The 25,420-nt window shown below is 42.0% G+C and overlaps 6 protein-coding genes across 6 annotated transcripts; all 6 read right to left on the bottom strand.

The window, feature by feature from the left end:
* Window positions 1-23: 23 nt before the first annotated feature.
* LOC115404911 (protocadherin alpha-C2-like) lies at window positions 24-2,438 on the bottom strand. Its single transcript, XM_030114265.1, has one exon. The coding sequence runs from the start codon at window positions 2,436-2,438 to the stop codon at window positions 24-26; it is 2,415 nt and encodes an 804-aa protein (XP_029970125.1).
* Window positions 2,439-3,225: 787 nt separating this feature from the next.
* On the bottom strand, window positions 3,226-5,774 carry LOC115404901 (protocadherin alpha-C2-like). Its single transcript, XM_030114259.1, has 2 exons — window positions 3,366-5,774; window positions 3,226-3,252 (listed from the first exon to the last, which is right to left on the bottom strand). Exons 1-2 carry the CDS (start codon window positions 5,772-5,774, stop codon window positions 3,226-3,228), a joined length of 2,436 nt encoding a protein of 811 aa, XP_029970119.1.
* Window positions 5,775-6,560: 786 nt separating this feature from the next.
* On the bottom strand, window positions 6,561-9,116 carry LOC115404892 (protocadherin alpha-C2-like). Its single transcript, XM_030114250.1, has 2 exons — window positions 6,701-9,116; window positions 6,561-6,587 (listed from the first exon to the last, which is right to left on the bottom strand). The coding sequence occupies exons 1-2, from the start codon at window positions 9,107-9,109 to the stop codon at window positions 6,561-6,563; spliced, it is 2,436 nt and encodes an 811-aa protein (XP_029970110.1). The 5' UTR covers window positions 9,110-9,116.
* A 779-nt stretch (window positions 9,117-9,895) lies between these two features.
* On the bottom strand, window positions 9,896-12,432 carry LOC115404884 (protocadherin alpha-C2-like). Its single transcript, XM_030114240.1, has 2 exons — window positions 10,036-12,432; window positions 9,896-9,922 (listed from the first exon to the last, which is right to left on the bottom strand). Exons 1-2 carry the CDS (start codon window positions 12,430-12,432, stop codon window positions 9,896-9,898), a joined length of 2,424 nt encoding a protein of 807 aa, XP_029970100.1.
* Window positions 12,433-13,257: 825 nt separating this feature from the next.
* On the bottom strand, window positions 13,258-25,360 carry LOC115395992 (protocadherin alpha-C2-like). Its single transcript, XM_030101722.1, has 2 exons — window positions 24,553-25,360; window positions 13,258-14,852 (listed from the first exon to the last, which is right to left on the bottom strand). The coding sequence occupies exons 1-2, from the start codon at window positions 25,358-25,360 to the stop codon at window positions 13,258-13,260; spliced, it is 2,403 nt and encodes an 800-aa protein (XP_029957582.1).
* Window positions 16,134-18,555, bottom strand: LOC115395984 (protocadherin alpha-C2-like). Its single transcript, XM_030101711.1, has one exon. It carries the CDS (start codon window positions 18,553-18,555, stop codon window positions 16,153-16,155), a length of 2,403 nt encoding a protein of 800 aa, XP_029957571.1. The 3' UTR covers window positions 16,134-16,152.
* Window positions 25,361-25,420: the final 60 nt, after the last annotated feature.

Raw genomic sequence — 25,420 nt, 5'->3', positions numbered from 1 at the left:
AAAGTCAATCAAACTTATTATTTTCATACCTGCAGAGTGGATGCTGCTGAGTCACTAGTGTCAGTCAGTCCTGTCCCTCTCGGGATGCTGGACACGATGTATCTGGAGCCCTTGGGCATAGGCTGTCTGACCACCAGCTTTCCTTTCCGGGTCTCAGCCAGAAACAGACTGTACCAGTAAGCATCGTTGGACACCAGAGTGGAGTCAGCGATGGTGGAGTTCCGCTCACTGATCACACTGTTCCTGCAGGGAGCAGCTGTTTTGCTGGGCTTGGGTTTCTGACACTTGAGCACGATGGTGACCAGAATGGTGATGAGCAGCAGAAAGGACACTGAACCCAGACCGATCACCAAGTACAGGTTGAGATCTGAGAAGATGTCATATTCCAGAGGCATCTCAGTCATGTCAGAGTAGGCCTTCACTGCAGTTTCCACTGTGGACAGCTTGATGGTGACTGTAGCAGACAGAGCAGGCTGCCCGTTGTCCTTGGCAACAACAACCAGCCGCTGGTGGCGTGGATCTCTGTAGCTGAACATCCTCATGGTCCGGATCTCTCCGTTGTATTGATCCAGACTGAACAAGGTGGCGTCAGTCACCTGGAGAAACTGGTAGGTAATCCGAGAGTTGTGCACTGAGTCTGTGTCCAAAGCGATGACTTTGGCCACCAGGGAGCCTTTATCAGTGGATCTGGGGATCTTTTCCTCCACCACTGAGCCGTGAGCACGCCACGGAGAGACAATGACTGGAGCGTTGTCATTCTGGTCCACAATAATGATGTGAACAGTCACATTACTGCTGAGTGGAGGAGAGCCAGAGTCTCTGGCCTCGATGTGGAAAAGAAACTCCTTCTCAATCTCATAGTCAAAAGTTTTCAGTGCGTAAAGATTCCCGTTCTCTGGATTGATGGAGAACAGCATGGACATGGAGGTGTTGGCTATCTCCTTCTCTATGATGAAGTAAACTAGATACTGGTTTTCATGGAGGTCAGGGTCAAAGGCCGTGAGGGAGCTGAGCAAGGCTCCAGGTGCATTATTCTCCATTACACGTATGGTATAAAATGACTGTGGGAACTGTGGGACATTGTCATTGACATCCAGCAGCTCTAAAGTCATAGTTTCATTGTCAGATAAAGGAGGAGAGCCTCTGTCTGTGACAGTGAACGTGATATCATATTCTGTGACTTTCTCACGGTCTAATGGCTCCGACACCACTAATTCATAATAGTTATCAGAGGATTCCCTCAGTTTGAAAGGCATATTTTTAGGAATGCTTAAATCAACGATGCCATTATCACCTGAGTCTTTATCACTGACACTAACTACAGCTATAACTGTGTCAAGGGGCTCATTTTCTTTGATTGGACTTTTAAATGATTTGATAGATATTTCTGGATGATTGTCATTCATGTCTGTTACCTGTATTGTCAGGTTACAGTGTCCAGATAAGGAGTTAAGCCCCTTATCACTGGCTATCACCTCCATTTCATAAAGTTTGAAATCCTCATAATTAACCATCTCTTTCACTCTGATTTCACCATTTTCTGGATTCAACTTAAACATATTTTGTGTTCTCTCTGATGTATACAAACTATATGAATAAACAACATCTGAATTGGAGCCTTCATCTAAATCTGTAGCATTTAATTTTACCACTAGACTCCCAATCGGAGAGTTCTCCATGACATTCACAAAGTATTTGTCCTTATCAAATGAAGGGGCGTTGTCGTTCACATCGAGCACGCGAACAATGATGCTTGCTGTACCTGTGCGCGTGGGCACACCTCCGTCCACAGCAGTGAGAATCAAATCATGAACAGCCTGCTGCTCCCTGTCTAAAGCTTTCTTCAGAATCAAGTCTGCAAACTTCGTCCCATCTCGCCCTGTCTGTATTTCAATTGAGAAATGCTCACTTGCGCTCAGAAGGTAATTTTTCACAGAATTAGCTCCAACATCTGGATCTGCAGCATTGTTCAGTGAAAATCTCTCTCCAACTGGACTTGACTCTGAGATGTCCAAATGCATCGTCCCCCTCCGAAAATGAGGAGCGTTGTCGTTAATATCCAAAATTTCCACTTCAATATTAAACATTCGTATCGGATTTTCAATCGTAGCGTCTAATCTCAGAAAACACGTTGTTGTCGTCTTGAGGGGGCAGAGAAACTCTCTATCGATTCTCTCCAAAATGAACAACTCGCCCGTGTCCTTGTTAATATCCAGATATTTTTTATTCCCGACGACATCGATACGCATTTTTCTTTTACCCAAAGTCTTCACATCTAAGCCCAAATCTATCGCTAAATTCGCCACAATCGAGCCTTCGTCCATCTCCTCCGGAACAGAGTAATGGGTGACTGAAGTCGCCGAGTGAATGACGGCAGAGAGAAAGAGAAATCCTGAGACATACCATGTTATTGAATAATGGAGAACTGGAGGAGCCATTGAGCAACAATAATCCGTGTCAGAAATCTTCAATATGTGGACCGGCGATAGATGCAATTGTTTCTGCTTCCGATAAATTTAAAGAGAACGAATTCCTTTGATTGAACAATAGTGCGTCCTTACACTGGAAGAGGTTTGGGGAAATATGTCTCCTTGCGCAGCCGCCAATGAACTATCGTGGAAATGATGACTTCATCAGTCCATAGGTTTTTTTAGAGAGCAGCGACATGGACCGCTCTGTCTGAGTATTACCTTCTCAACGAGAAAGCTTAGTTTAAATACAGGTGGCAAAAATATATCTGGTATTTCATCCGATTTCAAAGTACTCTCGTCGCACTCTAAAACAAGTGGACGTTTAAGTGTGCATGTTTCGTGACAGGTTTTTTTTTTTTTTTTTTGTGAGTTTGCATTTTTCATTATCCTGAAAATATTGTCCTTATCGTCAAGCTCTCCTGAACTACATCTTTCTTAAATATATATTGACGCAAACGTTTCTCCTGATTTGACTTTTAGCTGCCGATTATAACAAGATCGTTGTCAGGGCAAGTTAGTTTTTCCATCTCAGGTCATCACACATGGTACGAAAACTTCTTCCATTATATATATATCGTTAAATTATTTTTCAATGTAGAAGTTTTTTATTTAGATTTTATTTTGACTTATTAGATTCAAAACCGCATCAACATATCTATTCAATTACGTATTCCTTTTCGATAAGCTGCAAAAGTGTGATTTAAATACTGACCATATGTCAACCCCAATTTGTGAAAACAGAACTTAATAAGCTTCAAAAGGAGTTGTGTAAATAGTAGATCTGAAATAATGCGAACTGAAAAATTGAAAGACCCCAATATCCAAAAGAATATCACCGTGAATATTTTTCAAGAACTGACATAACAAAAGCAAATAAATTATGCTCATGCATACCTGTAGAGTGGATGCTGCTGAGTCACTCGTGTCAGTCAGTCCTGTCCCTCTCGGGATGCTGGACACGATGTATCTGGAGCCCTTGGGCATAGGCTGTCTGACCACCAGCTTTCCTTTCCGGGTCTCGGCCAGAAACAGACTGTACCAGTAGGCATCGTTGGACACCAGAGTGGAGTCAGCGATGGTGGAGTTCCGCTCACTGATCACACTGTTCCTGCAGGGAGCAGCTGTTTTGCTGGGCTTGGGTTTCTGACACTTGAGCACGATGGTGACCAGAATGGTGATGAGCAGCAGAAAGGACACTGAACCCAGACCGATCACCAAGTACAGGTTGAGGTCTGAGAAGATGTCATATTCCAGAGGCATCTCAGTCATGTCAGAGTAGGCCTTCACTGCAGTCTCCACTGTGGACAGCTTGATGGTGACTGTAGCAGACAGAGCAGGCTGCCCGTTGTCCTTGGCAACAACAACCAGCCGCTGGTGGCGTGGATCTCTGTAGCTGAACATCCTCATGGTCCGGATCTCTCCGTTGTATTGATCCAGACTGAACAAGGTGGCGTCAGTCACCTGGAGAAACTGGTAGGTAATCCGAGAGTTGTGCACTGAGTCTGTGTCCAAAGCGATGACTTTGGCCACCAGGGAGCCTTTATCAGTGGATCTGGGGATCTTTTCCTCCACCACTGAGCCGTGAGCACGCCACGGAGAGACAATGACTGGAGCGTTGTCATTCTGGTCCACAATAATGATGTGAACAGTCACATTACTGCTGAGTGGAGGAGAGCCAGAGTCTCGGGCCTCGATGTGGAAAAGAAACTCCTTCTCAATCTCATAGTCAAACGTTTTCAGTGCGTAAAGATTCCCGTTCTCTGGATTGATGGAGAACAGCATGGACATGGAGGTGTTGGCTATCTCCTTCTCTATGATGAAGTAAACTAGATACTGGTTTTCATGGAGGTCAGGGTCAAAGGCCGTGAGGGAGCTGAGCAAGGCTCCAGGTGCATTATTCTCCATTACACGTATGGTATAAAATGACTGTGGGAACTGTGGAACATTGTCATTGACATCCAGCAGCTCTAAAGTCATGGTTTCATTGTCAGATAAAGGAGGAGAGCCTCTGTCTGTGACAGTGAACGTGATATCATATTCTGTGACTTTCTCACGGTCTAATGGCTCCGACACCACTAATTCATAATAGTTATCAGAGGACTCCCTCAGTTTGAAAGGCATATTTTTAGGAATGCTTAAATCAACAATGCCATTATCACCTGAGTCTTTATCACTGACACTAACTACAGCTATAACTGTGTCAAGGGGCTCATTTTCTTTGATTGGACTTTTAAATGATTTGATAGATATTTCTGGATGATTATCATTCATGTCTGTTACCTGTATTGTCAGGTTACAGTGTCCAGATAAGGAGTTAAGCCCCTTATCACTGGCTATCACCTCTATTTCATAAAGTTTGAAATCCTCATAATTAACCATCTCTTTCACTCTGATTTCACCATTTTCTGGATTCAACTTAAACATATTTTGTGTTCTCTCTGATGTATACAAACTATATGAATAAACAATATCTGAATTGGAGCCTTCATCTAAATCTGTAGCATTTAATTTAACCACTAGACTCCCAATCGGAGAGTTCTCCATGACATTCACAAAGTATTTGTCCTTATCAAATGAAGGGGCGTTGTCGTTCACGTCGAGCACGCGAACGATAATGCTGGCTGTACCTGTGCGCGTGGGCACACCTCCGTCCACAGCAGTGAGAATCAAATCATGAACAGCCTGCTGCTCCCTGTCTAAAGCTTTCTTCAGAATCAAGTCTGCAAACTTCGTCCCATCTCGCCCTGTCTGTATTTCAATTGAGAAATGCTCACTTGCGCTCAGAAGGTAATTTTTCACAGAATTAGCTCCAACATCTGGATCTGCAGCATTGTTCAGTGAAAATCTCTCTCCAACTGGACTTGACTCTGAGATGTCCAAATGCATCGTCCCCCTCCGAAAATGAGGAGCGTTGTCGTTAATATCCAAAATTTCCACTTCAATATTAAACATCCGTATCGGATTTTCAATCGTAGCGTCTAATCTCAGAAAACACGTTGTTGTCGTCTTGTGGGGGCAAAAAAACTCTCGATCGATTCTCTCCAAAATGAACAACTCGCCCGTGTCCTTGTTAATATCCAGATATTTTTTATTCCCGACGACATCGACGCGCATCTTTCTTTTACCCAAAGTCTTCACATCTAAGCCCAAATCTATCGCTAAATTCGCCACAATCGAGCCTTCGTCCATCTCCTCCGGAACAGAGTAATGGGTGACTGAAGTCGCCGAGTGAATGACGGCAGAGAGAAAGAGAAATACTGAGACATACCATGTTATTGAATAATGGAGAACTGGAGGAGCCATTGAGCAACAATAATCCGTGTCAGAAATCTTCAATATGTGGACCGGCGATAGATGCAATTGTTTCTGCTTCCGATAAATTTAAAGAGAACGAATTCCTTTGATTGAACAATAGTGCGTCCTTACACTGGAAGAGGTTTGGGGAAATATGTCTCCTTGCGCAGCCGCCAATGAACTATCGTGGAAATGATGACTTCATCAGTCCATAGGTTTTTTTAGAGAGCAGCGACATGGACCGCTCTGTCTGAGTATTACCTTCTCAACGAGAAAGCTTAGTTTAAATACAGGTGGCAAAAATATATCTGGTATTTCATCCGATTTCAAAGTACTCTCGTCGCACTCTAAAACAAGTGGACGTTTAAGTGTGCATGTTTCGTGACAGGTTTTTTTTTTTTTTTTTGTGAGTTTGCATTTTTCATTATCCTGAAAATATTGTCCTTATCGTCAAGCTCTCCTGAACTACATCTTTCTTAAATATATATTGACGCAAACGTTTCTCCTGATTTGACTTTTAGCTGCCGATTATAACAAGATCGTTGTCAGGGCAAGTTAGTTTTTCCATCTCAGGTCATCACACATGGTACGAAAACTTCTTCCATTATATATATATCGTTAAATTATTTTTCAATGTAGAAGTTTTTTATTTAGATTTTATTTTGACTTATTAGATTCAAAACCGCATCAACATATCTATTCAATTACGTATTCCTTTTCGATAAGCTGCAAAAGTGTGATTTAAATACTGACCATATGTCAACCCCAATTTGTGAAAACAGAACTTAATAAGCTTCAAAAGGAGTTGTGTAAATAGTAGATCTGAAATAATGCGAACTGAAAAATTGAAAGACCCCAATATCCAAAAGAATATCACCGTGAATATTTTTCAAGAACTGACATAACAAAAGCAAATAAATTATGCTCATGCATACCTGTAGAGTGGATGCTGCTGAGTCACTCGTGTCAGTCAGTCCTGTCCCTCTCGGGATGCTGGACACGATGTATCTGGAGCCCTTGGGCATAGGCTGTCTGACCACCAGCTTTCCTTTCCGGGTCTCGGCCAGAAACAGACTGTACCAGTAGGCATCGTTGGACACCAGAGTGGAGTCAGCGATGGTGGAGTTCCGCTCACTGATCACACTGTTCCTGCAGGGAGCAGCTGTTTTGCTGGGCTTGGGTTTCTGACACTTGAGCACGATGGTGACCAGAATGGTGATGAGCAGCAGAAAGGACACTGAACCCAGACCGATCACCAAGTACAGGTTGAGGTCTGAGAAGATGTCATATTCCAGAGGCATCTCAGTCATGTCAGAGTAGGCCTTCACTGCAGTCTCCACTGTGGACAGCTTGATGGTGACTGTAGCAGACAGAGCAGGCTGCCCGTTGTCCTTGGCAACAACAACCAGCCGCTGGTGGCGTGGATCTCTGTAGCTGAACATCCTCATGGTCCGGATCTCTCCGTTGTATTGATCCAGACTGAACAAGGTGGCGTCAGTCACCTGGAGAAACTGGTAGGTAATCCGAGAGTTGTGCACTGAGTCTGTGTCCAAAGCGATGACTTTGGCCACCAGGGAGCCTTTATCAGTGGATCTGGGGATCTTTTCCTCCACCACTGAGCCGTGAGCACGCCACGGAGAGACAATGACTGGAGCGTTGTCATTCTGGTCCACAATAATGATGTGAACAGTCACATTACTGCTGAGTGGAGGAGAGCCAGAGTCTCGGGCCTCGATGTGGAAAAGAAACTCCTTCTCAATCTCATAGTCAAACGTTTTCAGTGCGTAAAGATTCCCGTTCTCTGGATTGATGGAGAACAGCATGGACATGGAGGTGTTGGCTATCTCCTTCTCTATGATGAAGTAAACTAGATACTGGTTTTCATGGAGGTCAGGGTCAAAGGCCGTGAGGGAGCTGAGCAAGGCTCCAGGTGCATTATTCTCCATTACACGTATGGTATAAAATGACTGTGGGAACTGTGGAACATTGTCATTGACATCCAGCAGCTCTAAAGTCATGGTTTCATTGTCAGATAAAGGAGGAGAGCCTCTGTCTGTGACAGTGAACGTGATATCATATTCTGTGACTTTCTCACGGTCTAATGGCTCCGACACCACTAATTCATAATAGTTATCAGAGGACTCCCTCAGTTTGAAAGGCATATTTTTAGGAATGCTTAAATCAACAATGCCATTATCACCTGAGTCTTTATCACTGACACTAACTACAGCTATAACTGTGTCAAGGGGCTCATTTTCTTTGATTGGACTTTTAAATGATTTGATAGATATTTCTGGATGATTATCATTCATGTCTGTTACCTGTATTGTCAGGTTACAGTGTCCAGATAAGGAGTTAAGCCCCTTATCACTGGCTATCACCTCCATTTCATAAAGTTTGAAATCCTCATAATTAACCATCTCTTTCACTCTGATTTCACCATTTTCTGGATTCAACTTAAACATATTTTGTGTTCTCTCTGATGTATACAAACTATATGAATAAACAATATCTGAATTGGAGCCTTCATCTAAATCTGTAGCATTTAATTTAACCACTAGACTCCCAATCGGAGAGTTCTCCATGACATTCACAAAGTATTTGTCCTTATCAAATGAAGGGGCGTTGTCGTTCACGTCGAGCACGCGAACGATAATGCTGGCTGTACCTGTGCGCGTGGGCACACCTCCGTCCACAGCAGTGAGAATCAAATCATGAACAGCCTGCTGCTCCCTGTCTAAAGCTTTCTTCAGAATCAAGTCTGCAAACTTCGTCCCATCTCGCCCTGTCTGTATTTCAATTGAGAAATGCTCACTTGCGCTCAGAAGGTAATTTTTCACAGAATTAGCTCCAACATCTGGATCTGCAGCATTGTTCAGTGAAAATCTCTCTCCAACTGGACTTGACTCTGAGATGTCCAAATGCATCGTCCCCCTCCGAAAATGAGGAGCGTTGTCGTTAATATCCAAAATTTCCACTTCAATATTAAACATCCGTATCGGATTTTCAATCGTAGCGTCTAATCTCAGAAAACACGTTGTTGTCGTCTTGTGGGGGCAAAAAAACTCTCGATTGATTCTCTCCAAAATGAACAACTCGCCCGTGTCCTTGTTAATATCCAGATATTTTTTATTCCCGACGACATCGACGCGCATCTTTCTTTTACCCAAAGTCTTCACATCTAAGCCCAAATCTATCGCTAAATTCGCCACAATCGAGCCTTCGTCCATCTCCTCCGGAACAGAGTAATGGGTGACTGAAGTCGCCGAGTGAATGACGGCAGAGAGAAAGAGAAATACTGAGACATACCATGTTATTGAATAATGGAGAACTGGAGGAGCCATTGAGCAACAATAATCCGTGTCAGAAATCTTCAATATGTGGACCGGCGATAGATGCAATTGTTTCTGCTTCCGATAAATTTAAAGAGAACGAATTCCTTTGATTGAACAATAGTGCGTCCTTACACTGGAAGAGGTTTGGGGAAATATGTCTCCTTGCGCAGCCGCCAATGAACTATCGTGGAAATGATGACTTCATCAGTCCATAGGTTTTTTTAGAGAGCAGCGACATGGACCGCTCTGTCTGAGTATTACCTTCTCAACGAGAAAGCTTAGTTTAAATACAGGTGGCAAAAATATATCTGGTATTTCATCCGATTTCAAAGTACTCTCGTCGCACTCTAAAACAAGTGGACGTTTAAGTGTGCATGTTTCGTGACAGGTTTTTTTTTTTTTTTTTGTGAGTTTGCATTTTTCATTATCCTGAAAATATTGTCCTTATCGTCAAGCTCTCCTGAACTACATCTTTCTTAAATATATATTGACGCAAACGTTTCTCCTGATTTGACTTTTAGCTGCCGATTATAACAAGATCGTTGTCAGGGCAAGTTAGTTTTTCCATCTCAGGTCATCACACATGGTACGAAAACTTCTTCCATTATATATATATCGTTAAATTATTTTTCAATGTAGAAGTTTTTTATTTAGATTTTATTTTGACTTATTAGATTCAAAACCGCATCAACATATCTATTCAATTACGTATTCCTTTTCGATAAGCTGCAAAAGTGTGATTTAAATACTGACCATATGTCAACCCCAATTTGTGAAAACAGAACTTAATAAGCTTCAAAAGGAGTTGTGTAAATAGTAGATCTGAAATAATGCGAACTGAAAAATTGAAAGACCCCAATATCCAAAAGAATATCACCGTGAATATTTTTCAAGAACTGACATAACAAAAGCAAATAAATTATGCTCATGCATACCTGTAGAGTGGATGCTGCTGAGTCACTCGTGTCAGTCAGTCCTGTCCCTCTCGGGATGCTGGACACGATGTATCTGGAGCCCTTGGGCATAGGCTGTCTGACCACCAGCTTTCCTTTCCGGGTCTCGGCCAGAAACAGACTGTACCAGTAGGCATCGTTGGACACCAGAGTGGAGTCAGCGATGGTGGAGTTCCGCTCACTGATCACACTGTTCCTGCAGGGAGCAGCTGTTTTGCTGGGCTTGGGTTTCTGACACTTGAGCACGATGGTGACCAGAATGGTGATGAGCAGCAGAAAGGACACTGAACCCAGACCGATCACCAAGTACAGGTTGAGGTCTGAGAAGATGTCATATTCCAGAGGCATCTCAGTCATGTCAGAGTAGGCCTTCACTGCAGTCTCCACTGTGGACAGCTTGATGGTGACTGTAGCAGACAGAGCAGGCTGTCCGTTGTCCTTGGCAACAACAACCAGCCGCTGGTGGCGTGGATCTCTGTAGCTGAACATCCTCATGGTCCGGATCTCGCCGTTGTATTGATCCAGGCTGAACAAGGTGGCGTCAGTCACCTGGAGAAACTGGTAGGTAATCCGAGAGTTGTGCACTGAGTCTGTGTCCAAAGCGATGACTTTGGCCACCAGGGAGCCTTTATCAGTGGATCTGGGGATCTTTTCCTCCACCACTGAGCCGTGAGCACGCCACGGAGAGACAATGACTGGAGCGTTGTCATTCTGGTCCACAATAATGATGTGAACAGTCACATTGCTGCTGAGTGGAGGAGAGCCAGAGTCTCGGGCCTCGATGTGGAAAAGAAACTCCTTCTCAATCTCATAGTCAAAAGTTTTCAGTGCATAAAGATTCCCGTTCTCTGGATTGATGGAGAACAGCATGGACATGGAGGTGTTGGCTATCTCCTTCTCTATGATGAAGTAAACCAGATACTGGTTTTCATGGAGGTCAGGGTCAAAGGCCGTGAGGGAGCTGAGCAAGGCTCCAGGTGCATTATTCTCTATTACACGTATGGTATAAAATGACTGTGGGAACTGTGGAACATTGTCATTGACATCCAGCAGCTCTAAAGTCATGGTTTCATTGTCAGATAAAGGAGGAGAGCCTCTGTCTGTGACAGTGAACGTGATATCATATTCTGGGACTTTCTCACGGTCTAATGGCTCCGACACCACTAATTCATAATAGTTATCAGAGGACTCCCTCAGTTTGAAAGGCATATTTTTAGGAATGCTTAAATCAACAATGCCATTATCACCTGAGTCTTTATCATTAACACTAACTACAGCTATAACTGTGTCTAATTTTATATTTTCATTCACTGGACTCTGAAATGATTTGATAGATATTTCTGGGTGGTTGTCATTCATGTCCTCAACTAAAATCTTAATAGTACATTGTCCTGATAAACTATTAGTGCCTTTATCAGTTGCAATTACTTCCATGTCATAAATCTTAAAATCTTCATAATTTAATAGTCCTTTAACAGTAATTTCACCAGTTGTAGGATTCAAGTTAAAGGTTTCTTGTGTTTTCTCTTGTGTATATAAACTGTATGTGTATGTAATGTCAGAATTTGAACCTTCATCTAAATCTATTGCATCCAGATCAATCACAAGACTTCCAATGGGAGAATTTTCCAAGATTTTAACACTCATGTTGGTTTTCTCAAATTTTGGAGCATTGTCATTCATATCCAACACACGAACAATGACGCTGGCTGTACCAGACCGAGCAGGTGTTCCTCCATCTACAGCTGTCAGGATCAAATTATGAACAGCCTGCTGCTCTCGATCTAAATTCCTTTTGAGGATTAATTCTGCAAACTTTGACCCGTCTCTTCCTGTCTGTACTTCAATATTAAAGTATTCACTCTCACTCAGATGATAGGTTTTTACTGAATTCGATCCAATATCAGGATCTACTGCATTGCTCAGTGAAAATCTCTCTCCATTTGGAGTCGCTTCTGATATGTCTAAATGAATGACGTCTCTTCTAAATTGTGGGGCGTTGTCGTTCATGTCCAAAATTTCCACTTCAATGTTAAAAATCCGCACCGGATTTTCCAGTATTAATTCCAGTTTGAGATAACAAGAAGCAGACGCTTTGAAGTTACAACTGCTTTCCCGATCAATCTTTTCTGCGATGTACAGTTCTCCAGTCTCTCTGTTCACATCCAGATATTTTTTGTTCGAGATTATGTCCAAACGCATCTTCCTCTGATTGAGCGTTTTAACATCCAAGCCGAGATCAGCGGCAAGATTTGCCACAGAAGACCCTTCTTTCATTTCTTCTGGTATCGAATAATGAGTCACTGAGTTTGATATGTTGCCAATCAAAGTAAAATGGATAAAAACAACGAGCAGCACGTACCTTCTGCATGCCTCCATTGTCACAACGGGATTCATTGTTTTGCTGGTTCAAGACATCGAACCAAAAAAACGGATTTACGTGGCGATCGTTTAGTGAAACAGCTTCGATCTCAACCTCAAAACAGAAATTTAATCCAGTTTGTCGTTTTGCTGTTTGACGTTGATTTTTCTGACCGTTGTCTCGAAGGCGTCTCTTCAGCACCACGGAACTGTCCGATTATCAAAGCACAGAAGCCACAACGATGAAGCCTCACTATGACAGAGAACTGGATTTTCCTTACTAAACAGCGCCACCCTTCTTGTATTAAAAATTATACATGTATTTTTGAAAAACACTTCCTTTTTGCCACTAAATCTGTCACTTTGGATATTTTGAAAAAAGGCAAACTAACATAAAAAGCTTTCAAGGTTTGCACTAGCAATCGATTCGCAAGACTTTGTTAAACTCTGTAAAAAAAATTTGTAATAGGAACAATAATAATAATAATAATAGTAAAAAGAATAATAATAATAAAAATCATTATTATTATTATTATTATTATTATTACTATTATTATGATTAGTCGTAGTAGTAGTAGTAGTAGTAGTAGTAGTAGTAGTAGTAGTAGAAGTATGAAAACCACCAGTTTATGTGATTTTTTTTTGGGGGGGGGGTTAAGAAAAGCATTTTTGATTTCTATTTTGAGATATTTTCAACGATTCATTGGACTGAAGCTTAAAAAAACTGACAAATTAGTCTGTAAGATGATGAGACATAAATCAAATACAGAAAGAAAAAGAAGAAAAAGTGTCGGTAAGCAGTTTTAAAAGAAATATTTATGATTACAAAAAAACACATTCTTTTCATACCTGCAGAGTGGATGCTGCTGAGTCACTCGTGTCAGTCAGTCCTGTCCCTCTCGGGATGCTGGACACGATGTATCTGGAGCCCTTGGGCATAGGCTGTCTGACCACCAGCTTTCCTTTCCTGGTCTCGGCCAGAAACAGACTGTACCAGTAGGCGTCGTTGGACACCAGAGTGGAGTCAGCGATGGTGGAGTTCCGCTCACTGATCACACTGTTCCTGCAGGGAGCAGCTGTTTTGCTGGGCTTGGGTTTCTGACACTTGAGCACAATGGTGACCAGAATGGTGATGAGCAGCAGAAAGGACACTGAACCCAGACCGATCACCAAGTACAGGTTGAGGTCTGAGAAGATGTCATATTCCAGAGGCATCTCAGTCATGTCAGAGTACGCCTTCACTGCAGTCTCCACTGTGGACAGCTTGATGGTGACTGTAGCAGACAGAGCAGGCTGCCCGTTGTCCTTGGCAACAACAACCAGCCGCTGGTGGCGTGGATCTCTGTAGCTGAACATCCTCATGGTCCGGATCTCTCCGTTGTATTGATCCAGACTGAACAAGGTGGCGTCAGTCACCTGGAGAAACTGGTAGGTAATCCGAGAGTTGTGCACTGAGTCTGTGTCCAAAGCGATGACTTTGGCCACCAGGGAGCCTTTATCAGTGGATCTGGGGATCTTTTCCTCCACCACTGAGCCGTGAGCACGCCACGGAGAGACAATGACTGGAGCGTTGTCATTCTGGTCCACAATAATGATGTGAACAGTCACATTGCTGCTGAGTGGAGGAGAGCCAGAGTCTCGGGCCTCGATGTGGAAAAGAAACTCCTTCTCAATCTCATAGTCAAAAGTTTTCAGTGCATAAAGATTCCCGTTCTCTGGATTGATGGAGAACAGCATGGACATGGAGGTGTTGGCTATCTCCTTCTCTATGATGAAGTAAACTAGATACTGGTTTTCATGGAGGTCAGGGTCAAAGGCCGTGAGGGAGCTGAGCAAGGCTCCAGGTGCATTATTCTCCATTACACGTATGGTATAAAATGACTGTGGGAACTGTGGAACGTTGTCATTGATATCCAGCAGCTCTAAAGTCATAGTTTCATTGTCAGATAAAGGAGGAGAGCCTCTGTCTGTGACAGTGAACGTGATATCATATTCTGGGACTTTCTCACGGTCTAATGGCTCCGACACCACTAATTCATAATAGTTATCAGAGGACTCCCTCAGTTTGAAAGGCATATTTTTAGGAATGCTTAAATCAACAATGCCATTATCACCTGAGTCTTTATCATTAACACTAACTACAGCTATAACTGTGTCTAATTCTATATTTTCATTCACTGGACTCTGAAATGATTTGATAGATATTTCTGGGTGGTTGTCATTCATGTCCTCAACAAGAATCTTAATGGTACATTGTCCTGATAAACTATTAGCTCCTTTGTCAGTCGCTATTACTTCCATGTCATAAATCTTGAAATCTTCATAATTTAACATTCCTTTAACAGTAATTTCACCAGTTGTAGGATTCAGGTTAAACGTTTCTTGTGTCCTCTCCTGTGTATATAAACTGTATGTGTATGTAATGTCAGAATTTGAACCTTCATCTAAGTCTATTGCTGTAAGATTAATCACAAGACTTCCAATTGGTGAATTTTCAAATATTTTCACAGTGTTAAGTGATTTTTCAAAAGTTGGAGCATTATCGTTTGTATCTAAAACATGAACAATGATACTGACAGTCCCAGACCGAGCAGGTGTTCCTCCATCCACAGCCGTGAGTATTAAATTATGGAGAGCCTGATTTTCCCGATCTAAACTCTTTGACAAAATCAAATCTGCAAACTTTGACCCATCTCTTCCGGTTTGAACTTCAATGTTAAAAAAATCGTTTTCACTCAGATGATATGTTTTTACTGAATTTGCTCCGACATCAGGATCCACTGCATTGCTCAGTGAAAATCTCTCTCCTTTTGGAGTCGCTTCTGATATGTCTAAATGTATGGCGTCTCTTCTAAATTGCGGGGCGTTGTCGTTCATATCCAAAACCTCTAATTCAATGTTGAAAATCCGCAATGGATTTTCAAGTGTTACTTCAAGCTTTAGGTAACACGATGATGACGATTTAGTCGTGCAAATGTATTCCCTGTCAATCTTTTCAACCACGTACAGCTCACCAGTCTCTTTGTTAACGTCCAGATATTTTTTGTTGGCGATTATATCAAGGCGCATTTTTCTCTTTGTCAAAGTTGTAACGTCCAGGCTGAGATCGGTAGCAAGATTGGCGACCACAGAGCCCTCCTTTAATTCCTCGGGTATGGAATAGTGAATTACAGACGTCGATATGATCCCAAAGGAGGTAAAAAGAAAAATAACGAGGAGCACGCACCTTTTGTCAGAGCCCATTGTAAAAACAGGATGTGTCCGCGAATACAATGCCTCGACCGGAGATATACGCGATTTCAAAGGAAGAAGATATTCCTGTCACGTATTGATTTCAGAATACATCCGAACAGAGCATTCTCCAGGAAATATTTCATTTAAAAAAGCCAAGAATGTCCTTTATGTATAGATCGTCAGCAGAGCTGCCGTTTCTTCTCCCGGTAAGGTCCAGAACAGAACGTTGGATGACGAGGTTTGAGTGTTGGTATTTTAATAATAAAACAGCGCCACCCTTTGGTCGTTACCACATTTTTTCAACTGTCCCAATCATGTTCCACAACAATACATCTTGGTTAATTTAGGCAAGAGGCAAAATGTATTTTTGAAGCATTGAACAATATTGATAATGACCTGCAATATATTTAAGTGCTTTAAATGTATTGCCATGTGAAGTGATAGTATACCAAAGAGCCACAATGAAAGTGTTGTGTATGAATATCTTAATGTTCAGAGTGAATCTCATACCTGCAGAGTGGATGCTGCTGAGTCACTCGTGTCAGTCAGTCCTGTCCCTCTCGGGATGCTGGACACGATGTATCTGGAGCCCTTGGGCATAGGCTGTCTGACCACCAGCTTTCCTTTCCGGGTCTCGGCCAGAAACAGACTGTACCAGTAGGCATCGTTGGACACCAGAGTGGAGTCAGCGATGGTGGAGTTCCGCTCACTGATCACACTGTTCCTGCAGGGAGCAGCTGTTTTGCTGGGCTTGGGTTTCTGACACTTGAGCACGATGGTGACCAGAATGGTGATGAGCAGCAGAAAGGACACTGAACCCAGACCGATCACCAAGTACAGGTTGAGGTCTGAGAAGATGTCATATTCCAGAGGCATCTCAGTCATGTCAGAGTAGGCCTTCACTGCAGTCTCCACTGTGGACAGCTTGATGGTGACTGTAGCAGACAGAGCAGGCTGCCCGTTGTCCTTGGCAACAACAACCAGCCGCTGGTGGCGTGGATCTCTGTAGCTGAACATCCTCATGGTCCGGATCTCTCCGTTGTATTGATCCAGACTGAACAAGGTGGCGTCAGTCACCTGGAGAAACTGGTAGGTAATCCGAGAGTTGTGCACTGAGTCTGTGTCCAAAGCGATGACTTTGGCCACCAGGGAGCCTTTATCAGTGGATCTGGGGATCTTTTCCTCCACCACTGAGCCGTGAGCACGCCACGGAGAGACAATGACTGGAGCGTTGTCATTCTGGTCCACAATAATGATGTGAACAGTCACATTGCTGCTGAGTGGAGGAGAGCCAGAGTCTCGGGCCTCGATGTGGAAAAGAAACTCCTTTTCAATCTCATAGTCAAAAGTTTTCAGTGCATAAAGATTCCCGTTCTCTGGATTGATGGAGAACAGCATGGACATGGAGGTGTTGGCTATCTCCTTCTCTATGATGAAGTAAACTAGATACTGGTTTTCATGGAGGTCAGGGTCAAAGGCCGTGAGGGAGCTGAGCAAGGCTCCAGGTGCATTATTCTCCATTACACGTATGGTATAAAATGACTGTGGGAACTGTGGAACGTTGTCATTGATATCCAGCAGCTCTAAAGTCATAGTTTCATTGTCAGATAAAGGAGGAGAGCCTCTGTCTGTGACAGTGAACGTGATATCATATTCTGGGACTTTCTCACGGTCTAATGGCTCCGACACCACTAATTCATAATAGTTATCAGAGGACTCCCTCAGTTTGAAAGGCATATTTTTAGGAATGCTTAAATCAACGATGCCATTATCACCTGAGTCTTTATCATTAACACTAACTACAGCTATCACTGTGTCTAATTCTATATTTTCATTCATTGGACTCTGAAATGATTTTATTGATAGTTCTGGATGATTGTCATTCATGTCTTCAACTAAAATCTTAATTGTACATTGTCCTGATAAACTATTAGTCCCTTTATCAGTCGCTATTACTTCCATATCATAAATCTTGAAATCCTCATAATTTAAAATTCCTTTAACAGTAATTTCGCCAGTTGTAGGATTCAAGTTAAATGTTTCTTGTGTTTTCTCTTGTGTATATAAACTGTATGTGTATGTAATTTCTGAATTTGAACCTTCATCTAAATCCTTTGCATCCAGATCAATCACAAGGCTTCCAATGGGAGAATTTTCCAAGATTTTAACACTCATGTTGGTTTTCTCAAATTTTGGAGCATTATCATTCATATCTAACACACGAACAATGACACTGGCAGTACCAGACCGAGCAGGTGTTCCTCCATCTACAGCTGTCAGGATCAAATTATGAACAGCCTGCTGCTCTCGATCTAAAGTCCTTTTGAGGATTAATTCTGCAAACTTTGACCCGTCTCTTCCTGTCTGTACCTCAATTTTAAAGTATTCACTCTCACTCAGATGATAGGTTTTTACTGAATTCGATCCAATATCAGGATCTACTGCATTGCTTAGTGAAAATCTCTCTCCATTTGGAGTCGCTTCTGATATGTCTAAATGAATGACGTCTCTTCTAAATTGTGGGGCGTTGTCGTTCATGTCCAAAATTTCCACTTCAATGTTAAAAATTCGGACCGGATTTTCCAGTATTAATTCCAGTTTGAGATAACAAGAAGCAGACGTTTTGGAAGGGCAAATGCTTTCCCGATCAATCTTTTCTGCGATGTACAGTTCACCAGTCTCTCTGTTCACGTCCAGATATTTTTTGTTCGAGATTATGTCCAAACGCATCTTCCTCTGATTGAGCGTTATAACATCCAAGCCGAGATCAGCGGCAAGATTTGCCACAGAAGACCCTTCTTTCATTTCTTCTGGTATTGAATAATGAGTCACTGAGGTTGATATGTTGCCAATCAAAGTAAAATGGATAAAAACAACGAGCAGCACGTACCTTCTGCATGCCTCCATTGTTAGAACGAGCTCCGTTGTTTTGCTGGTTCAAGATATTTGAATTAAAAAAAAGCGGTTTTACGTGGCGATCTTTCTGTGACAAAGCTTCGATCACAACCTCAAAACAGAAACTCAGTCCAATTCATCTTTTTGTCCTTTATGTGTTTGCTGTTTTTTAGTTTTTTCTGAGCGCAGTCTGCTAGCGGCGTCTCTTTCAGCACCACGGAGCTGACCGATTGACGACGCACAGAAGCCCCGAAGACGAAGCATCACAGAGACAGATAGCTCGATTTTCTTAACTCAACAGCGCTACCCTTCATATTTAAAATAAATTACACATGCATTTAAAAAAAAGTCCTCTATTTTCCTCCAAATCCGTAACTGTTTTCAAAAAGATAAATTCAATTAAAAGCATTCAAGTTTTACTCTCCATAGCAAACAATCCATTGAAAATTGCTTTTTAACTTTGCAAGACATAATGCACTGCTCTGAGTGGTGATAATAATAGAAATAATAATAATAAATAAGAGTTTAGGTCAAAGATTTCTGCTATCTGTAATCATACAGAGGAGACGTGGTCAAGGATAAATCACAACAGTGCCAGACTGTTACTTTTGTAACCTGCACTTTTGAACTCAAAATATTGTTATGAATGGTAATGTTTGTTCAGAGTTTCGTTTTTTTTTTTTTTTGTTTGTTTTTTTTTTTTTTTTTTTGGAGGGGTTAAGGAGAGTACATTTGATTTCTATTTTGAGATATTTTCTAATTTTCGTGGGTTGAAACCTACAAAAAGTGAAACATTAGTCTATTAACATGATGAGACATGAATTAAAATTAAAAAAGAATGATTACAAAAAAATGTTGGTAGGGTTTTGTGAAAGAAATATTTACTTTTACAAAAATTTATTAAAAAAACAAAACTTCATTTCATACCTGCAGAGTGGATGCTGCTGAGTCACTTGTGTCAGTCAGTCCTGTCCCTCTCGGGATGCTGGACACGATGTATCTGGAGCCCTTGGGCATAGGCTGTCTGACCACCAGCTTTCCTTTCCGGGTCTCAGCCAGAAACAGACTGTACCAGTAGGCGTCGTTGGACACCAGAGTGGAGTCAGCGATGGTGGAGTTCCGCTCACTGATCACACTGTTCCTGCAGGGAGCAGCTGTTTTGCTGGGCTTGGGTTTCTGACACTTGAGCACGATGGTGACCAGAATGGTGATGAGCAGCAGAAAGGACACTGAACCCAGACCGATCACCAAGTACAGGTTGAGGTCTGAGAAGATGTCATATTCCAGAGGCATCTCAGTCATGTCAGAGTAGGCCTTCACTGCAGTCTCCACTGTGGACAGCTTGATGGTGACTGTAGCAGACAGAGCAGGCTGCCCGTTGTCCTTGGCAACAACAACCAGCCGCTGGTGGCGTGGATCTCTGTAGCTGAACATCCTCATGGTCCGGATCTCTCCGTTGTATTGATCCAGACTGAACAAGGTGGCGTCAGTCACCTGGAGAAACTGGTAGGTAATCCGAGAGTTGTGCACTGAGTCTGTGTCCAAAGCGATGACTTTGGCCACCAGGGAGCCTTTATCAGTGGATCTGGGGATCTTTTCCTCCACCACTGAGCCGTGAGCACGCCACGGAGAGACAATGACTGGAGCGTTGTCATTCTGGTCCACAATAATGATGTGAACAGTCACATTGCTGCTGAGTGGAGGAGAGCCAGAGTCTCTGGCCTCGATGTGGAAAAGAAACTCCTTCTCAATCTCATAGTCAAAAGTTTTTAGTGCGTAAAGATTCCCGTTCTCTGGATTGATGGAGAACAGCATGGACATGGAGGTGTTGGCTATCTCCTTCTCTATGATGAAGTAAACTAGATACTGGTTTTCATGGAGGTCAGGGTCAAAGGCCGTGAGGGAGCTGAGCAAGGCTCCAGGTGCATTATTCTCCATTACACGTATGGTATAAAATGACTGTGGGAACTGTGGAACATTGTCATTGACATCCAGCAGCTCTAAAGTCATAGTTTCATTGTCAGATAAAGGAGGAGATCCTCTGTCTGTGACAGTGAACGTGATATCATATTCTGGGACTTTCTCACGGTCTAATGACTCCGACACCACTAATTCATAATAGTTATCAGAGGACTCCCTCAGTTTGAAAGGCATATTTTCAGGAATCTTTAAATCAACGATGCCATTATCACCTGAGTCTTTATCACTAACACTAACTACAGCTATAACTGTGTCCAATTCTATATTTTCATTCACTGGACTCTTAAAAGATTTAATAGATATTTCTGGGTGGTTGTCATTCATGTCCTCCACATTTATTATGAGTTTACATTGTCCTGAAAGTACACTATCTCCTTTATCAGTGGCTATAATTTCCATATCATACAACTTGACATCTTCATAATTTAACATTCCCTTTACAGTAATTTCACCCGTGATTGGATTTAAATAAAAGGTTTCTTGAGCTTTCTCTGATGTATACAGACTGTATGAGTATTGCAAATCAGCATTTGACCCTTCGTCTAAATCTGTCGCATTGAGATGAATTACTAGACTCCCAATTGGAGAATTTTCCAACACGTTAACTTGGTAGCTGTCTTTTTCGAATGCTGGAGCATTGTCATTTGTATCTAAAACGTGAACAATAATGCTGGCAGTTCCAGAAGAAGAAGGCATCCCACCATCGACTGCCGTCAGTATCAAATTATGAACCGCCTGCTGTTCTCTATTCAAACTCTTTTTCAGGATCAGATCGGCAAATTTTGAACCATCTCTTCCAGTCTGAATTTCGATTGTGAAAAAGTCACTCTCACTCAAGTGATATGTTTTCACTGAGTTCGATCCAACGTCAGGATCAACAGCATTGCTCACAGAAAAACGCTCCCCTGCCTGCGTAGCCTCTGAAATATCCAAATCTATTGTGTCTCTCCGAAAATGAGGTGCGTTGTCATTTATGTCCATCACCTCTAACTCAATGTAAAATATCCGTTTCGGGTTTTCAATTATTGCTTCCATTTTCAGATAGCACGATGTCTTCGCGGGGCAGAGAGACTCTCTGTCGATTCTTTCAGCAATGAACACCTCGCCCGTTTCTTTGTTCACGTCCAGATATTTCCTGTTGGCGATTGTCTCCAAGCGTATTTTACGCTGAGCTAACGTCTTCGCATCTAGTCCCAAATCTGATGCAAGATTTGCTACAACAGAACCTTGTTCAAGCTCTTCTGGGACAGAATAATGAGTAACAGCCGCAGTGGATTGTAAAACGGCGATAAAACAAGGTATAATCCAGACGTACCTTCTCCAATATTCACAACAGATGGAACTGGCCATTGTTGAAGCCGAGCTTTATTCCTCAGAGTATTTCAAAACCTTTCTCGTGAATTTTCTCTTCCAACCCGCCTCTGTTACCTTTGCTAAATGTACGATCCGAATGTGGTAGATATAAAATGAAAAAAACGTGGTTCGGCTCTAGCGATTCAGCACCAGGAGCTGTCCATTCGTTGTGCTCATCGATCGTACCGCCTCAAATCTGTGTAACTGAGGAACAGCGCCTCAATGTGAGAGAAAGTCACCATTTCACCCAAATGCTCTCCAAGAAAGAGCATTTTACCGCTGTTCAAAAACGTCCAGCTTTTATTATGTCCAGGATGCTCCAGATTTCTAGTCTTTTTTTTTTTCTTGATCGTAAATACAATTTTAGAGTTAAGAGTCTGTCACCGCATAAGTCAAGTGAATTATTTGCTACTTCACAGGAAGACAGTCAAGTCGTCAAAAAATTGAAGTTAAAGGCAAGTCTTCCAAAGTTTTTTACGAGGAACCAAAAAAATTAGAAATAATAAATAAATAAATAAATAAATAAATAAATAAATAAATAAATAAATAAATAAATAAATAAATAAATAAATAGTTTGATTTGACACTCAACACCAAGTAAATTGCACACCTGTTAATTATAAATAGAAGCCTTATGAATACCCACGAAATAAGATAGTGAACATTTTTGAATAGGGTAAGAGCATTCGAGCAATTATGAAGCAAGAAAAATAAACAGCGCGCATTCCAACAAAGAAATTACTTGCTTTTTTTGCAATAAACTAATGAAAAGTCAATCCACCTAACTCTTATTGATATTCAATTACCTTTCGAAGACATTTAATCCAGTTTGAATTCAGGACGAAAAAATTACTGGAGTTTTGGAATTTTCCTTGATCAAAATATACTTCAGAGTTTTGATATAATAAAAAAATTACGGAATAACAAACCATATATTTTATTGACCATGTTTTTATATGTGATAAGATTTTTTTGTGAAAATTTGAAAAAGATTTTAATAGATATGTAATGTCTATTTTTCATTTAATGATGTGTTCATGTGATATAATGCAGCCTTCACATCATATAATCAAATAAGGTTTCTCACCTGCAGAGTGGATGCTGCCGAGTCACTAGTGTCAGTCAGTCCTGTCCCTCTCGGGATGCTGGACACGATATATCTGGAGCCCTTGGGCATAGGCTGTCTGACCACCAGCTTTCCTTTCCTGGTCTCGGCCAGAAACAGACTGTACCAGTAGGCGTCGTTGGACACCAGAGTGGAGTCAGCGATGGTGGAGTTCCGCTCACTGATCACACTGTTCCTGCAGGGAGCAGCTGTTTTGCTGGGCTTGGGTTTCTGACACTTGAGCACGATGGTGACCAGAATGGTGATGAGCAGCAGAAAGGACACTGAACCCAGACCGATCACCAAGTACAGGTTGAGGTCTGAGAAGATGTCATATTCCAGAGGCATCTCAGTCATGTCAGAGTAGGCCTTCACTGCAGTCTCCACTGTGGACAGCTTGATGGTGACTGTAGCAGACAGAGCAGGCTGCCCGTTGTCCTTGGCAACAACAACCAGCCGCTGGTGGCGTGGATCTCTGTAGCTGAACATCCTCATGGTCCGGATCTCTCCGTTGTATTGATCCAGGCTGAACAAGGTGGCGTCAGTCACCTGGAGAAACTGGTAGGTAATCCGAGAGTTGTGCACTGAGTCTGTGTCCAAAGCGATGACTTTGGCCACCAGGGAGCCTTTATCAGTGGATCTGGGGATCTTTTCCTCCACCACTGAGCCGTGAGCACGCCAGGGAGAGACAATGACTGGAGCGTTGTCATTCTGGTCCACAATAATGATGTGAACAGTCACATTGCTGCTGAGTGGAGGAGAGCCAGAGTCTCGGGCCTCGATGTGGAAAAGAAACTCCTTCTCAATCTCATAGTCAAAAGTTTTCAGTGCATAAAGATTCCCGTTCTCTGGATTGATGGAGAACAGCATGGACATGGAGGTGTTGGCTATCTCCTTCTCTATGATGAAGTAAACTAGATACTGGTTTTCATGGAGGTCAGGGTCAAAGGCAGTGAGGGAGCTGAGCAAGGCTCCAGGTGCATTATTCTCCATTACACGTATGGTATAAAATGACTGTGGGAACTGTGGAACGTTGTCATTGACATCCAGCAGCTCTAAAGTCATGGTTTCATTGTCAGATAAAGGAGGAGAGCCTCTGTCTGTGACAGTGAACGTGATATCATATTCTGGGACTTTCTCGCGGTCTAATGGCTCCGACACCACTAATTCATAATAGTTATCAGAGGATTCCCTCAGTTTGAAAGGCATATTTTTAGGAATGCTTAAATCAACGATGCCATTATCACCTGAGTCTTTATCACTAACACTAACTACAGCTATAACTGTGTCTAATTTTATATTTTCATTCACTGGACTCTGAAATGATTTGATAGATATTTCTGGGTGGTTGTCATTCATGTCCTCAACAAGAATCTTAATTGTACATTGTCCTGATAAACTACTTGTTCCTTTGTCAGTAGCTATTACTTCCATGTCATAAATCTTGAACTCCTCATAATTTAAAATTCCTTTAACAGTAATTTCACCAGTTGTAGGATTCAAATTAAAAGTGTCTTGTGTTTTCTCTTGTGTATATAAACTGTAGGTGTATGTAATTTCCGAATTTGAACCTTCATCTAAATCTATTGCATCCAGATCAGTTACCAGACTTCCAATGGGAGAATTTTCCAATATTTTAACATTCATATTGGTTTTCTCAAATTTTGGAGCATTATCATTAGTGTCCAAAACACGAACAATGACACTGGCAGTACCAGACCGAGCAGGTGTTCCTCCATCTTCAGCTGTCAGGATCAAATTATGAACACTCTGCTGCTCTCGATCTAAATTCCTTTTGAGGATTAATTCTGCAAACTTTGACCCGTCTCTTCCTGTCTGTATTTCAATATTAAAGTATTCACTCTCACTCAGATGATAGGTTTTTACTGAATTCGATCCAATATCAGGATCTACTGCATTGCTCAGTGAAAATCTCTCTCCATTTGGAGTCGCTTCTGATATGTCCAAATGAATGACGTCTCTTCTAAATTGTGGGGCGTTGTCGTTCATGTCCAAAATTTCCACTTCAATGTTAAAAATCCGCACCGGATTTTCAAGTGTGACTTCGAGCCGAAGATAACAAGACGTTGACGATTTGGTGTTGCAAATATACTCTCTGTCAATCTTCTCCGCAATGTACAGCTCACCAGTCTCTTTATGCACATCCAAATATTTTTTGTTGCCGATGATATCAAGCCGCATCTTCCTCTGATTTAATGTTTTAACATCAATGCTGAGATCATTTGCCAAGTTTGCTACCACGGATCCTTCCTTCATTTCTTCGGGTATTGAATAATGAGTCACTGAGGTCGATCCGCTCTGAACAAAGGAAAAAAGCACCAGAACAGCGAGCAGCACGTACCTTCCGTAAGACGTCATTTCTCGAAAAATATCCATTGACTTATTTTTTTGGAGTCCACTGAATTTGAACGATTTCGT

Source organism: Salarias fasciatus, chromosome 2 (assembly GCF_902148845.1).
Source record: "Salarias fasciatus chromosome 2, fSalaFa1.1, whole genome shotgun sequence".
Classification (NCBI taxonomy): Eukaryota; Metazoa; Chordata; class Actinopteri; order Blenniiformes; family Blenniidae; genus Salarias; species Salarias fasciatus.
This window is presented reverse-complemented; position numbering and strand designations above follow the sequence as displayed.